Raw genomic sequence first — 15,613 nt, 5'->3', positions numbered from 1 at the left:
ATGTTCAAGGCTCCTGAGTTCAGATTGCAACCAGCTTCGAAAAGAATCCTACAAGAATCTTATAACTGTTAGTGCTACACAAATAATGCTCCATTTCATATATTCCTGCTTTCTACTCTACACATGGAGGACTACAAAATCAGCATTGCAGAGGAACCTAATGATGTAGAAGACGTTGTCATGAAAATCAGCAATCTCTATGTGTCCGAGGAACCCAAAGCAGAAACACAGACGTGCGGGAAAGACAAAGATTGATGCTCCTACTGATACTCGAAAAACAATTTGCCACTGAGACTATGCTGGACTTGTCGAGGGCCTGGACAGGCGCAAACCATCACATCAGAAGAGCCCATACAAGTCACGATGAAGTTTACAGGGGTGGCAGTTCAAGGGTAGTTTGAGATGAATGATCTTCACAGCACGTTCATCAATTCACAACTATATTTATGTTTTGTTGTTTTGTCATATCAACCAAGACACTCAAACTTAGTATATATATCAGCTTTTGCCAGGCATCATTTTGGAACACACTAGAGATGCTCTTAGCTAGTACTACCTCTGTCTATAAATAGACATTTGAGATTTATCCAAATCTAAATATATCTAGATGCTATTTAGTGTCTAGATACATCCTAATTTAGATAAAACATTTATTTTTGGATGGAGGGAGTATTAGATATCATGCTGCGATGACAGAAAAAAATTCTGAAATTCCAGCAACCTCAAACACACTCTTTGCCAAGGATTTAGAGCATTTAGTAATAATCTATTTCAAGTGAAACAAGATCCCTAGTTTCTGAAACATAAACCTACATCTCAATCAGTAAAGAGACAAATGGATTGATTATAAATTTAGATGGCAAACAAAAAAATGAACTGGATGAATGATACATTTAGTATGCAAAGTATGTTACCACATTAATCATGAGATTTATGGATGCAACATATTTACAACTGCAATACAATATACACTGCGAAAATCTAGCGAAGGTAATGAGGATGGTCTTCACTTGTTAGAACATTTGAATTCAAATGCAACATACTCTGGGGAACTCCATCCTTCACAGGCCGGAAAACCCTTCAAACGGGCTAGTGGCCCAGGTCTTCGCTTTGTTTAATGTTCTTTTTTTACCTCAACAGGAGATTAGTTTCAGCAACACTATCTCACGGGCCCATGAGGAGCTTCTAGCTCGGTTCAACAAATGCTTGAGATCAGAGCAAACGGTAGCTCATCAGATTGACACTGCTAGATCTGTCAACTGCACCCATCCAAATGCACATCTGTCCCGGATTTTCTGAATCTCCACAAATGCCAAGTTTATGGTTTGGTTTAATATTGCAAACTCTTTCTCAAAAGGAAGCCGAGTCTTCTGGTCCAACTGCATCCAAATATTTATATTAACTACAGCATTCACAAGACCAGGGAAAAGAAATAGCAGCAATTAGATTGTGTGTAACCTTCTGAAGACACCGGGTTGCATCAAGTACATAGCAGAAGTAGGACAATTGCCTGTATAGATCTGCCTCTGTATACTGCAGCACACAGAATCAGTATTATTCACCATCAAAGTACAAATAAGCACATTGTAAACATAAGCCCATATCAACAAACCTGTCTTACTAGACGGCCGTTGCATTGTGGATAGTTTGGGCAGATGGTTCCTCTCTCAGAATCTCCAATCACTCTAAGGTTCACGGTATGAGTTGAATATTTGCAACCCTCATCATCACACTGAAAAAAAGGTCAATTACAATTAGCCAAGGGGTAAAGAAACATGAAGTATCAATGAAGTGGAAACTATACTTACTATCAGTAAACCCTTATAGTACTGATTGATGAAATTATCAGCCTGTCTTTTTATCTGGCATGGACAAAAATCAATTTCAGTTCAGCATTCTGAATGCTACATCATATTATAGTTGATATTTACCTGGTTGGCGAGCATAGCAGGAGAAACTCTGCACTCATCAGTGTCATCTGGACATTTTGGGCACCGCATCCGACGCCAGAAATTCACACTAGCGTCTTTTCCTTCATTTGGGTCAGATGGACTAGCAATCAGACTAGATACAGGGGGGCACTCGAAGGCACTGGAACAGCTTGGACATGATAAGCGCAGTTGCTCACAGCCACGATATCTGCAAATATTACTTATGTTACTTTAGTTTAAGTTATGAACTGCAGGCATCAAAGCGAAATTATATTTTATATGCTTACCTCTCATCTTCATTGTCAATTACAGATAAGAGCGTGGTAGAAGTGTCTTGGTCACTAGACCCAATAGATCTTGATTGGAACTGATTCCAAGGAATTAGAAGGATCAAAAAATAGTCATAGCAATAAGCTAATTTAGTTAGCAGTAACCATGAACCAAGAGTGGGTGCACACCTTGGATGAATCAAGTCCAAGACATTCAGCCAGTCGTGCTGGGCTAGTACCCTCGATTGAAGCACACAGACGAGAAACAACAGGATGAATCTGCAAAAGCAATTAGAATTAGCAATACAGTTACCAGTGCGGGATAAGAGAACTGTAGGTTTCTATATGTGAAGGAGGACCTGCTGTGACAAATAGTAGTCAATGTCAATCATCCACTTGTTAGGGTCTCTTTTTAGCTCATCGGGATGTCTTGCCCTTTGAGCTATTCCCCCAGAATGTGTATTATCTGAGTCCTGTTTGGAAGAGTTAAATAAAGTTAAAGTTACCTTCTTAAAATAGTCAACTAAATCATAAAGCCTGATAAAATATGCTGAAACATAACTAGAAAACAGATATTTCCAAAGAATTATTAGTGCCAGGATTTCTTATTTTTAGATTTACAACAATTTCAGACGAATGGAAAATTATGCCCCTTTATGAATTATCATTGGGTGTCAAAGCAGAGACAGTATGGTTAGGGAACCAAACAAAAAAAATACTAAATTAGGGATGCATCGCAAAACAGAAAAAGGAACAGATTGCAATACCTGTTGCGAGCAAATAATGTAAGGAACTGTATCACCTGCAGAGCACCCAGAGAAACCATTTTGCTTCAGTCTTGAAGCAACCTGAAAAACAGAACACAACCATAGGTAAGACAGCACTCAGCTCATCAGTTATCCATTTATTTCACAAACCAAGACCAAAGGAAAAAAAAAATTAAAAAAACAGGTAAATCTTACTTGGACATGAGGCTGGTTTTTAGCATCTGGATAATCTTCTGGCGCTTTCGTTAGGCTCTTTGTGATGATATATTTTTCAAGCTCTATTTGACCATTTCTCATCTGCTCTTGTACCTGCAGCAACACACATATTCAGTCGATCATATATTATTAGACTTCGAAATATGTCAATAATTCCTTTTCAGTCAATTATTTTTGCAGAGCTATGCTCTCAAAAACAGATGGAATAAGGAAAACTTAAAGGATGAAACAAATGTAGGCTACTGACCTGGACAAGAGAATTATGTATCGCCTCAATAACATCATCGCATGTCCTGCAGAGAAAGGAATAACATGGATGAGACAGAAGAAAAACTCAAAAAAAATCACAGCAGCAACTAAAAAGCTCACCCTCCAGACAAAATTTGATTTAGGCAAAAGTCTCCAATTTCTTTTGACAGCAAACTCCAATCACGTCTGACCATATCAAGTCCCTTGCGCTCAATGTTCTGCATCGAGCATGTTAGAATAGCTCTCCTAGATTTACTAATAAATATAAAATTGGAATAAGCACACACCTCTCGCAAAGTACCATCTAGTGTCACTTTAATGGCAGCATATTTCTTCTTTTTGAGAAGCAACATTCGTTTGTATACACCATCAAGATCAATCTCCAGACAACGGTACTTCTTGTTCACCTGCATAAAGCATTTGTGGCAAGATGATGTTTTTGTGCTGCACATAGATCATACTCCCTCCGTTCGGAAATAGGTGACTCAGCTTTGTACAGATACGGATGTATCTAGATGCATTTCAGTGTGTAGATACAAAGTTGAGTCACTTATTTCCAAGCAGAGGTTGTAATTTAGAGAAGCCTAAATACAACAGGCAGGTGCTAACACTCTCAATCCTGGTTGTGCCTTGGCACTGTGCATCCACCGTACAAATCCAAGAGGTTTTCATTGAACAGAAAGATATTTCAAAAGTGATAAACTAACATCAAAACCTGCAGCTTGAAGATTAGAGTCCTACCTCCTGAATGACCTTTCCTGCAATTGCTTTTGCCCTGGAGATGTCATCCAGTCCAGTATATATCATTATGGAGTCTGTGTCACCATAAATAACCTGTCCAATAAAGTTTTAAAAAAAAGAACAACTAATAAGATCAATCTATTCATAAAGAAATTGAAGCTTGTTAAAAACAAGGTTCTTTGGGTATCTTAGAAACGTTGTTTGCCAGAGATATAATAAACATTAGTTACTATACATACCTCTAAGTTCAAATTATTCTGAACCAGATCAACAGTGTTTTGCAAGATCTCTCTTCCCTGCAAGGGGCATCATAGCTTTTATTAATCACAACAATATACTCCCTCCGTTCCAAAAAAAAACTTCTCAACTTTGTCTAGATATGGAGGTAGATAGACATGTTTTAGCTATAGATACATCCGTATCTAGAAAAAGTTAAGAAGTTTTTGGAACGGAGGGAGTAGTTGAAAAGTTTGTATACTTCTGCAGGAGAGAAAAACATGTTCTCACTTGTAGTGTAATAAGCTCAGCAAGTGGCTTTGCAAAAAACCTAGAATTGGAGAAGCCCAAGCAACCGTACATGCTGGAGAATAAGTGTTAAAAAAGGGTAAGTTACAACCCATAGACCATATTGGGAGAATGCAAGAGAAATTACTCATGTTTGCCACAGAATATTGTTTACCTATTTGCAGTAAGCTTTAAAGCTTGCTGTTGAATATCAAGTTGCTGCATTTTAAGACCAGAAGCAGTCTTGAGCCACTTTTTAACCATTCTTCTCCTCTCGACCAGGCTCTTCAGCAACTGAGTCATGATTTCAAATACACGCATTAGAAAAAAATTATGCCCTGACAAAAAAGCCACATTACATTGAAAACAGAAGTATGATGAAAATAAACGAATCATAACAAATCACATGCTAACGTCATAGTCCATGTGAGACTTGCTGTGTTCGGTCTGGTCACTCTAGATTCTAAGTGTATACTTCTTTGGTATCCATACAGAAATGATTGTGTTGAGGGAAAAAACTAGCAAATGAAATGACTAAATTGCTGGAGTACTAATACTACGAAGCACCGATACTTTAAACTCCGTCGTGTCCGCGTAAAATACTCCGACGATACTCCGATACTCGGGTGATACGCGTATCTCAGGAGTATCGTATTTTCCGATTTAAAAAGAAAGAAAAAAAATGCCGATACTCGGGCGATACGAATATACCATGAGTATCGTCTTTTCCTATTTAAATAAAGAGAAATATGCCCATACTCGGGAGACACGGGAAGCCCAGCCAAAGCTCACTACTAACCCTAATAACCAGTGCGCTCTTTATCTATTCGGTCGAATGACCATCACAACGGATCAGGAGCGATTGAGCGCACCATGGCCATTGCTGCAGGTCTTGCTTGCTGCTGGGTATGCGTGCTTGCTTTCTGCCAGGCTGTCTTGTGTGGTGTTGCTTGCTACTGGTGCTAGGCGTTGATGCCATTGATGTATTTTGCAAGCACAAATGGGGCAGTATAATGATTGAGGAAATTGTTGAGATGATCATTCAGCCATCGAGGACTTAAAGCAGACATGGAGGCAACAAATAGGACAGATTTTTCACAGCATTCAATTATTCTTTGTCTAAATCACATGGCATTTTTTTAATTTTTATATGTATACTCGTCGTATCACCGTATTTCTATTTCTAGAAATTGCTGGATTCCGTATCCCTGCATCCGTCTCGCCCTATCCGTCTCACCGTAATGCCGTATCGGTGCTTTAATACATATTAGAATATTGGGTGTTGATCAGGTGCATTACTATACTGTACAACAAAATGAACAAAATAAATTATGACTCGGTAGTCTATTCCAAAACTAAGGTTTCTGAATTCTCATAGCATTCAAAATCAGTTGGAAACAAAAAAAAAAGTTAAAACTGTAGTCCAGCTTAGTTATAAGTATTTGATCCAGTTAAGGAGTTAAGGATAGTCCTTCAACTCATCAGGAAGCGTCCCACCTATGGCATGTTAGTATGTTACCCAGTACCCCAAAACTCCAGATAAAAATAAAGCACATCTGTAAGCCAAGTACCTCAGGCAAAACACCAGTAGCCTTTGAAGTTGGCAAGTTAGGAAGATTGCCATCAGAAGACCGTTCAACAGTAGTGAAGCAGATATTGAATTCCTTTGGGAGAAAGAGAATAAAGCCAGCAGTGAATATAACACATCATTTAGCAGTTGACTCATGGCAAATAAGCCAAAATTACAGAATCTGCGAAAAAGGACTATTACCTGAATTATGGAAGGATAAAGACTGTTGAAGTCCAGGAGTAGAATATACTTGTCATATAGACCTTTTTTAGGCTCCAAAACCAAGCCACCGGCATATGAAGGACCTTTTCTTGCTTTACCTTGATCACCATGATGCACCTCGTCATCAACGGATGGATCAGTAACACCATCAGCAGCATTTGCACCTTCAGTATCAGCATTCATTTTTCTTTTTGCAGAGTTCACCTCCTTGTTGCGTGCAAACTTATCTGGTACAATGAATTTTTTTGCATGGAATGAATGCAACAGTAGATATTCTACCCTCTGAGCTCTAGCACCCTGCATCCATTTTGTTTGAGATAATGTCAATACAGGCATTCTTTATAACATAGACTGCATTATTGCAGATGTAGACTAGGCATAATAATGATGGTGTACCTGGAGAGTTTTCCCCCACAAATTACCACTAATATTTGTCAATTGACGTGTCAGCGGGAGAACGCTTAAGTGGAACATGAGCTCCAAAGAAAGCCATGCATCAGTCTCGCCATATTCAACCTACATGAGCATAATAAATTGGTAAACGTTAGTTCAGTTCATAATTCCAAAGTCATGGCATTCTCTTGAAACAGGTAAACATGATTTATTATTTCAAAGAAGCCACACCAGCTTTAGAAGTGTTCCAGATGATTGGAACATTGGGGGTATATCATGCGGAGAAACCTCCCTTCTGTCCTTTTTCAGTTGTGTCTCTGCAAGTTGTGTCAAGGAATAACTAACCTGCATAAAACAATTGGTTAGAATTGTCGAATTTGATCTTATAAGTGCACCAAGCAATTAAAATGCTTGTTACCTCCTTCAGAAGATCACGAGAGCATAAGTAGGTGTCACAGAGGAGACGACCAGCAATGCAGGACATAATTCCTGGACTTGCCCCAGAACCATATAGGGTGTTTCCTTTGGTAAGCCTTGGCATTATTGACCTTCTAAGACGACCAATTTTGGACCACATGCTGCTCGGTACTTTGCAGGTCTAGCAAAAGAAGACATGTTTCTTATTGATTGAATTGAACTAAAACATGATTAGACATGTTTAAAGTAAATTATTAACAGAAGCCTTTCAGTCTATGTCAAAGAGAACATATGGCTACCACTATGGATTACATATAGGAACCAAGATGAACCAGGAAATAATTTTAGAGTACCTGAGCACGGTGCAAAAGGACATCCAAGTCGAATCCCGAGATGTTGTGCCCGACAAGTACGTCGCAATCAAGTTTACTAAGCTCAATCATCAAGCGGTTTAACAAAGCACGTTCACTGAAAATCAAACAAAAATATTAATAAAAGCAAGCTGAAGCACTCACTTTGTACAAAGGAACATGTAAACTGCATAAGCCAAAACAATGAGCTCACCTGCTTTCTAGTGCCAGCACGTTGCTACCAGCTTTTTGGTTCCTATCAGAAGCTTCCTTGTTGAGGCCTATAGGGAATATGCTACCTTCAAGCTTGCGCATAACAGTAAAATGGCTGATCATTCCCCGTTTCTGCCAATCTTCAGGGCGCATTGGACTATCAATCTGAAATGACCCCAAAAATAAAGGAACACTTATTTGGTATGAAGTGTCCTTATCTTATTAAAAACACATGTGTAGAGTTGACGATTATTTGAATAAGCCCAAAGTGTGTCAGTTAGTCTAAAACGAACTGTTTCAGAAATTTAGAGAGATGGGAGGTTCCATTTGCTTGACACCTCATTGACATATATGTGTCAGTTTATCTAGAAAATTTTGTTCGAGAGACAAGGATAACCATTTACTTTCACCCGGTGACAAATACTAGAATAGAATACTTCAACTCCAGATTAGCGTACTTACTTTCACCCGGTGACAGCATATGACGGATGCTGATACAATCTCATGCACATTGTGTTTCTCATTTATGATTGTTTTAAGATTAACAGCCGCAACTACAGCTGGAGGAACTTCCAGTGCGGCACTTGTCATCAAAACAGAAATGTCTTTTGGACAATCAACTGTAACTTCAAATTTACACCAGCTGACCTGTGAAAAATTCAAAAACCATAACCACCAATAGCATGCAACAAATATTCAGATAGGGGCACAGCCTGGGATAAGAGGACAGTATGAAATCAAGGATATACCCGCTGTGTAGATGGACATGTCACAAATTTGGAAATCGATAGCCATGTAGGACCCTTGATCTTCCTTTTGACGAGAAACAGCTCAAGAGCACTGAAAAGGTATGATGGTTAACGTGTGTGATGAAGGGATGTGGCATGAAGAGTGCACATGAAAATTGTTGAGCATGGTCCACATTTTTATGGATCATACCTATTGTTTGTCCCAAGTAACGCATGGAAATGTTCACCTCTAAGGTCTGATGGTACCGCCGTATCCTAAGAAAATACATGGTATAAGTAAATAAGAAGTATGAGTCTATGAGACAAAAGATGTACTGTTCAACGAACATACCTTGTATGGGTAATTGATTTTCAGGACATACTGCTCACCGGTTGGTATATCCGTCCTCTCAAATGCATAGTTCCTCTAAGGCATGGCATGCCAAATATGATCAGTTAGCTCATACAAACAAAAATACAGGAAAGGATGTTACAGGGTGCTTCCAAAAAGGAGATTCCACCTACATACCTTGACTGGAGTCATTACAAAATTTGAAATGTTGAGGTCAGACAACTTCTCAGCTACTTCGCTCTTTAGTCCAGATGCCAACTCCTGGCAAGAGGATATGCAGTATGCGTATAAGATAAATGTGCTGCAATGAGCATAAGTTTAGTATGAAATAAAGAATCTCTTACATGTAGGGTTGCTCGAAGTAATGGCAAAGCATCCGAATTTGTAGAGTTCTTCTCTGTCCTTGATATGGCGTCCCTTGGAAAAACTGAACTGCTTGGGATTGCATATATGCACCTTTGCATATTTTTTACAACCACACAGCAACTATGGAACCCCTTGCCTATTTGCACCTAGAAAAGAAAAGCAGACGGTCAAAAAGAGGAGTGTACAACTAACCGAGAACTGCAAAAATTTGATAGCTCATAATTTCAATAGAACACACCAACTATCAGCAAAGCTCATATCTATTTTTGACATAACATAGCCATACAAAGAGCTAATTTGAAAATACCGAGAGCTTATGGAGGCAATGATTACAGTGTTTCTATGGGAAGCAATCATGCATTCGGATAAATTTAAGCACCACGTAATCTATGGTAAATTGGTTATCCTATTTAAGCTAAAGAAAAATCAATTGTTCTGGTGCTCTGATGAATCATTGGCTATTCAGTATGATATTCTGCAAACAAAAGAACACTTGGAACAGATGTCACAACTAAATATGACTCTTCTAGGGGCAGATTAGCAGAATATTTCAATGCAAACTTAGTAGTAATATTTACCTTCCCAAACAAATACACTGTGCCTGAATTGATGCCAAAGGGCTCCTCATATGCATCCAGTATATAGAAGGGCAGTGCTCCATCCTTGAGTTCAAACTCTGAGCTTTCATCCACATCTACGTTACCATCAGCAGCCGCCTCTCCCGCACCTCCTGCATTCTCCCCCTCCCCACATATCTTCATCCAGCCTGCTGTCGCACTCGATACATCCCTGTTCATGCTCCCCTCCGCCTTAATCTTCGCATTCAGGCGGTGCGCCTTCTCTACCTTCACTTCCCCATTAGCCTCCTGCTTCAGCTCCTCCAAGTTCTTACTGACATCTGCCAATTCAGTACTAGAACCTTGGGTTGCTTCTGATTTGGGCTGCATTTCCACATCTTGCTTGAGTTCCACCTCTGGAATTGGTTCCACATCCATGTCGTTTCCATGGTCGGAAACGACATCAGGCTCGAACCCGTTGTTATCCGATCTAACCTCCATTTCAGGGTATAGGGCTGCTTTTACGGGCTTATTAATGTGGGCGACTGGTGGAGGCAGCGGCGTAGGGGCAGAAATCCTACCAACGCGACGACGGCGCTCCTCGCGGTCGTTCTCGTCGGGGGCGAACTCGGCGATGACGTCATCCACGATGCTGTCCGCGGCGGGCGCGCGGTCGGTGCCGGGCTTCTTGAAGACGGAGGAGGTGAACATGGAGGAGAGGCGCTGCTTGCCCATCATGGCGGCGGCGGCGGAGAGGGACGCGGCCGCGGCGGACTGCTGCGGGGGCCGCCTCGCCTGGGGCGGGCGCGGCTGCTTGCGCTTGCGGGGGGCGGCGCCGTCCTCGCCGCCGGACCCCTCGTCGGAGGAGGAGGGGAGGGCGCGGTGGGTCCAGTCCTCCTCACGGCCGTCGTCGACGTAGCCGAGCCCGTCGTCGTCGATGATGAAGGCGCCCGCGTCCCTGCGGCGGCGCGCGACGAGCGCCGCGTAGTCCTCCTCGGCCACGGTGTCGTAGATCGGGTCCTCCATCCGCACCTGGACGGCGGCGGCGCGGGCGCCGCCCTCGCGCCTGGCGCGGATGCGCTCGAGCGCGGCGGAGCGCGCCGGCGCCGCGGCCTCGGCGCCCCGGGTGCGCAGGCGGCGGCCGGATGCGGATGCGGCGGGGTCGGCGGACGGGTCCTCCATGGCGACCACTCTTCGTCCCTCGCTCGCTCTCTCCTTCTCTCTCCTCTCTCGCTAAATCTCTCTCTGTGTTTCTCTAACTCAGGCACAACACAAGCAAGCGCGCGGCGGAGATCTATTGTGAAAATGGGGGCCTGGCTTTGGCGGGAAGGTGTTCGGCCATTTGGCGCGCAGAGTTTCAGCGGAGCGATAGCCAGTGGGTGGGTTGGTCTAGGGTTTTTCAGATCGCCTGCATACGGATCCACACGTAACTAGGCCTGTCTGGGTTTTGTCATAGTGTATTTGCCTGTTCGGCTGTGCAAAGCTGGGCTGTACTTAGGCCAGAAATCCCAGATCAGGCCTGTTTGCCTGACCCTTCAGCTCGGTCTTAGCCTGTTCTTGTACAGCACTCGTTTTTTTTTTTCTAAACTATCAATACCAAATACTCTCTGTCAAAAAAAAATCAATACCAAATACTCCCGAAATGTAAGGCGTCTGATTTAGTTAAAATTCAACATATTTTAAGTTTGAGAAAATTTATACGCACAAATATAAACATTCGTAGATATTCATATTTTTTCGTATAAACTTGATCCAACTTAGAAGATGTTGACTTTTGGTGAAGGTTAGGCGCCTTACATTTTGGGACGGAGGGAGTATACCTTATGAGATAAACTTCGTTGGTATTTTCATGTACAAGATTGTGTCGGACTTTATTTTGTAATGGTTGAATTCAGCCTATGTCTCATTAACATGTATTATTTGTTAATATAAATATATGTGATACTGATTATCAAATATATATATATCTTTGTATTTCTAAATAGCAATCTTTGACTAGGAGAATTCTCTGCAAATATGTGAAGCCACGAGTCACCGTAAAATGCTTGACAGATCCATGTGTAACGGAACTGTAAATCTGTGAAGCCACGTCGCCCCAAAATGCTTTGACAAATCTGTGAAGCCACGTCACACAAGGCTCGTTTCTGTTCGTGGTATAATGTGATATCAAACTACTCATAGTGAGAGTTACATAGTTAGTAACATCTTAAAATATTTTGGTGACATGAGATGACGATAAATAAACAAAAGAGTGAGGTGATAACTAGCTATGTTATCATAACATCACACACCCCAAGAAAAATGAGTCTATAACATAATAAATGGCATAATTAATGGAAACATATACTACCTACATCCCAAAGATTAAGTCTTATATTATTTTTAGAAAGTCAAACTATGTAAATTTTGACTAAGTTTTTACCAAAAATTATTAACATGCAAAATACGAAATTGATATCATTAGATAGGTAATAAAATATATTCCTATGGTATCTACAAAATATCATGTTTGTTGTAGATTCTTCTAAAAGTTTGATCAAACTTTACTTGCTTTGACTTTTAAAAAAATAGAGAAATTTGCACAAACCATAAACTCTTAAGGTTGTTGTTGCACAAATCTGTGACTTAATTCTTTTTGTTGCACAAACCAGTGAATCTAGAGCTAGCTAACTATTTGAAAGGAGCTATAATGATGTTTTTATATTGGACGATAAGAGACCACGTTATATGTGACATAGTTATGGTTTTGGCGTGTGAACCTCGCATACAAAAAAATAATCAAAAGCCTGCAGCAAGCCGGATCAGTTTTCATGCCAAAATGAGTATTGCTCCGTCGAGACAAAGCAGAATGGTTGAGAGAAAAAAGATATTTCTTGGTACCAAAAAGAGAAACTTAGAAACTAAAATCTAAATGACTTTGTGTCACTAGTACAAAACCGGCCATCGGAGGCGGTTTCCCACCATAGACCGGCAACAGTTATCCATTCCGCCTCCTGGCGGCAGTCACTAACAAAACGATTTTCTGCAGATGATTTACATACTGCCTGCGGAAAATACACCCGTGGTTGGGTTTTTTTTACCGCCTCCAAAAATGCATTCATCCGAATCGGGTGAAATAATTGACCGCATGCGCACACGCGGGAGGCTAGATATACGGCTTATCTCTACACCGAGACACCCAGCAATTTACGGAGGTCGCGAAGACATTGGAGTCGGCGTAAAAACCAAACCGCCTCTGAGCGGCAGCGACGGCCGAAGACCAGCTCAATATTATCTCGCTGCTCCGGGAAATAAACCGGCGCATCCAGTTTCTGCCTCCACCCTCCTCGTCCCATGGAGTGTACGGGCCAGTGTAGGAGTCGTTGTTGTCCTAGTCGCTGCCGCCGCCCTCGTCGCTCCATGGAATGTATGGGCTGGTGTAGGAGTCATTGTCGTTGTCGATCAACCCGAGGGGGTTTATTTTCCGCCGCCTCCAAAAATTCTTTTGTTGTCGGTGAGCTATTTTTCGGACCGCCCTGGAGACGGGTTTAAATTTTGAGCACCTCCAAAAATATTTTACTTTTTCTTTTTTAGCATACCAAAAATATTTTACTGAACATGGTTATTTCTTAAGGGGTATCTATTTAAAAAAAACAGCCCATGGGGCATCTAATACCCATTTTTCTTCTAGTGTATGTGCCATCGGACACATAGATTTGGTTGCACTAGGTACTAAGTGGATGCAATTTTGTTCAAAGTAGTCTCTATTTGTAATATGTCGCTATCATGTATGAACCTATATTGCTCCTGTTTTGTTACACAATCAAGACATATTGATGTAATTATTTTTCCTTTTTTTTCTGATGGTTCTTACATCTAAAGATGTGGAAAATCTCATAACAATTGTTTCAGGTGCAAAGGCTATGGCGACTGCCATGTGCAAACATGTTGTTTAATTACATAATCTGTTAATTAGAACTTCTTGCAACCAATTACACTTAGAGACACTGGTATGTGCAAAGAAAAATTTAAGTCACTGGTTTGTGCAACAATGACCTCAAGAGCTGCTGGTTTGTGCAATTTTCTCTAAAAAAATATGATTGTTGTTGATGTCGATCATGGTGTTATCGAAGTCGCTGGATCTATTAAGGAAGCATACGAACTGGCTAGGAAGAACTCAAACTGCAGCGAGTCGAGACTCTTCCCAAAAACCTTATAGCCTGTCTCCCAATGCTAGATCTCGACGATGGGATTTTGGAGGCCTACCGGGCGGTCGTGCATGCAACCGTCGGGACAAGGAAGATTAGAGAGCAACACATCAAAAGAAACTTGGTCGCGCGAGAGAGATGGAAGGGAGTGGAGATGCATACACACGTCGACACGTACTCAACTCAGTTGGTGCACCAAGAAAAAATTAATCTTCCACAAAACGGGTTTCTAACTTGACCTCGATTCACGAAACACGACACCCGTGTGCGCGATGTGTGACGTGGCGTGGCAACGCGAGCAACTGCGGAGGAGGAGGAGGAAACTCCTTCGCTTCTCACTCACTTAGTGGATCTGGAAAACAATCTTATAAGCTGCCTCAACTCACCCAACTAGCAATGTGTGACTAAATGTTATCTCGCAAAGCTCATAAGCTGGCACCAAAGTTGGTCCTTAAGATTTCACATATTGTCGTTGTATAAGTTGATTTACTAGGTTGCAGTTGTCTACATCGAACACAATAGTAACTTCGCCGACATGTATCGATATGAAAGGTTGTGTATAAATTAATGGCTTCCATCTCTTCCTTGGTCCGATAATGCGGACAAATGGATAATATGTACTCTCTAATGGAGAGTGAATTTTTGTAGCCCGAGCTACATGTAGCTCCTTTTTTTTTTGCAAAATTTGAAAATAGGATTTTAAGGTTTCAAAAAGATCTGACAAAAAATCTAGATGTAGACAATGATGGCATGTACCAATGTGTAAAATTTGAACTTGAGATACCTCATATTCTGGGCTGCACAAAAATGACAAAATTGGACAGATTTTGAGACTTTGAAATCTGACAGTGTTCACTAATATTGATATCAGAATTTGTCATTTTTGCACAGCTCCGAATATGAGGTATTTTTCAGTCGAAATTTTCCACGTTTGTAGATCACGGTATTATCTACATGTACATTTAATTTCAGAATATTTTGATTAAAATATTTTCCAATTTTTTCAAAAAATGAGGTACGTGTAGATCGAGCTACAGTTGTGGCTTCCTACTTTGTGTGTCCCAAAATAAGTGACTGAATTTTTTCTAGACACAGGTGAATCTACATATTCGTATCTAGATAAAATTAAGTCAGTTATTTTGTGACGGAAGGAGTAGTATGTATTACTGCACCAGCACCTAATTCGGATATTTTGTTGTTCCTTAGATGGAACATTGTGTTTCGCTCGTGTGCAGAGACTCAGTTTGCAGAACTCTCGTTACTTGTACTATACTATCTAAAATATGCTTCTCTTACCCGCAAAAAGATACTCTTAAACCAATGAGCGAGGCAATTTTGGCATTTTGCTGGTCGCCGACAGCAAGCGAATTCAAAATCTGGAAAAAGAGCAAAATAACTCAGGTATATTCTTCGTCGAAATAACCGTAAGTTGTCTGCTAACCTCACAGGTCTTATTTTTTCTGGATTTCCTCAGTTCCTCCTGGGACACAACGACTAGCCTTGCTGTCGATGGTTTCACGATAAGAGAAAAACGATGCCGTCGATGCAAAACCCTGGCACGGAACAATGTAAGGACAGCCC

At 41.0% G+C, this 15,613-nt stretch overlaps 1 protein-coding gene across 1 annotated transcript; it reads right to left on the bottom strand.

Annotated features, from left to right (window-relative positions):
- Window positions 1-882: 882 nt before the first annotated feature.
- Window positions 883-11,027, bottom strand: LOC124666316 (DNA polymerase alpha catalytic subunit-like). Its single transcript, XM_047203659.1, has 31 exons — window positions 9,867-11,027; window positions 9,267-9,434; window positions 9,100-9,183; window positions 8,923-8,997; window positions 8,782-8,846; window positions 8,592-8,682; window positions 8,305-8,490; window positions 7,844-8,007; window positions 7,633-7,747; window positions 7,281-7,460; window positions 7,094-7,207; window positions 6,866-6,985; window positions 6,449-6,766; window positions 6,249-6,341; window positions 4,853-4,971; window positions 4,681-4,753; window positions 4,413-4,469; window positions 4,174-4,266; window positions 3,720-3,839; window positions 3,553-3,650; window positions 3,431-3,476; window positions 3,163-3,276; window positions 2,968-3,048; window positions 2,560-2,673; window positions 2,390-2,479; window positions 2,219-2,298; window positions 1,932-2,139; window positions 1,809-1,862; window positions 1,613-1,732; window positions 1,459-1,533; window positions 883-1,379 (listed from the first exon to the last, which is right to left on the bottom strand). The coding sequence occupies exons 1-31, from the start codon at window positions 11,025-11,027 to the stop codon at window positions 1,233-1,235; spliced, it is 4,623 nt and encodes a 1,540-aa protein (XP_047059615.1). The 3' UTR covers window positions 883-1,232.
- Between the last annotated feature and the right edge of the window lie 4,586 nt (window positions 11,028-15,613).

This window comes from Lolium rigidum, chromosome 6 (assembly GCF_022539505.1).
Source record: "Lolium rigidum isolate FL_2022 chromosome 6, APGP_CSIRO_Lrig_0.1, whole genome shotgun sequence".
NCBI lineage: Eukaryota > Viridiplantae > Streptophyta > Magnoliopsida > Poales > Poaceae > Lolium > Lolium rigidum.
Note: the sequence above shows the minus strand (reverse complement) of the source record. Positions and strands in the feature narration are given on the sequence as shown.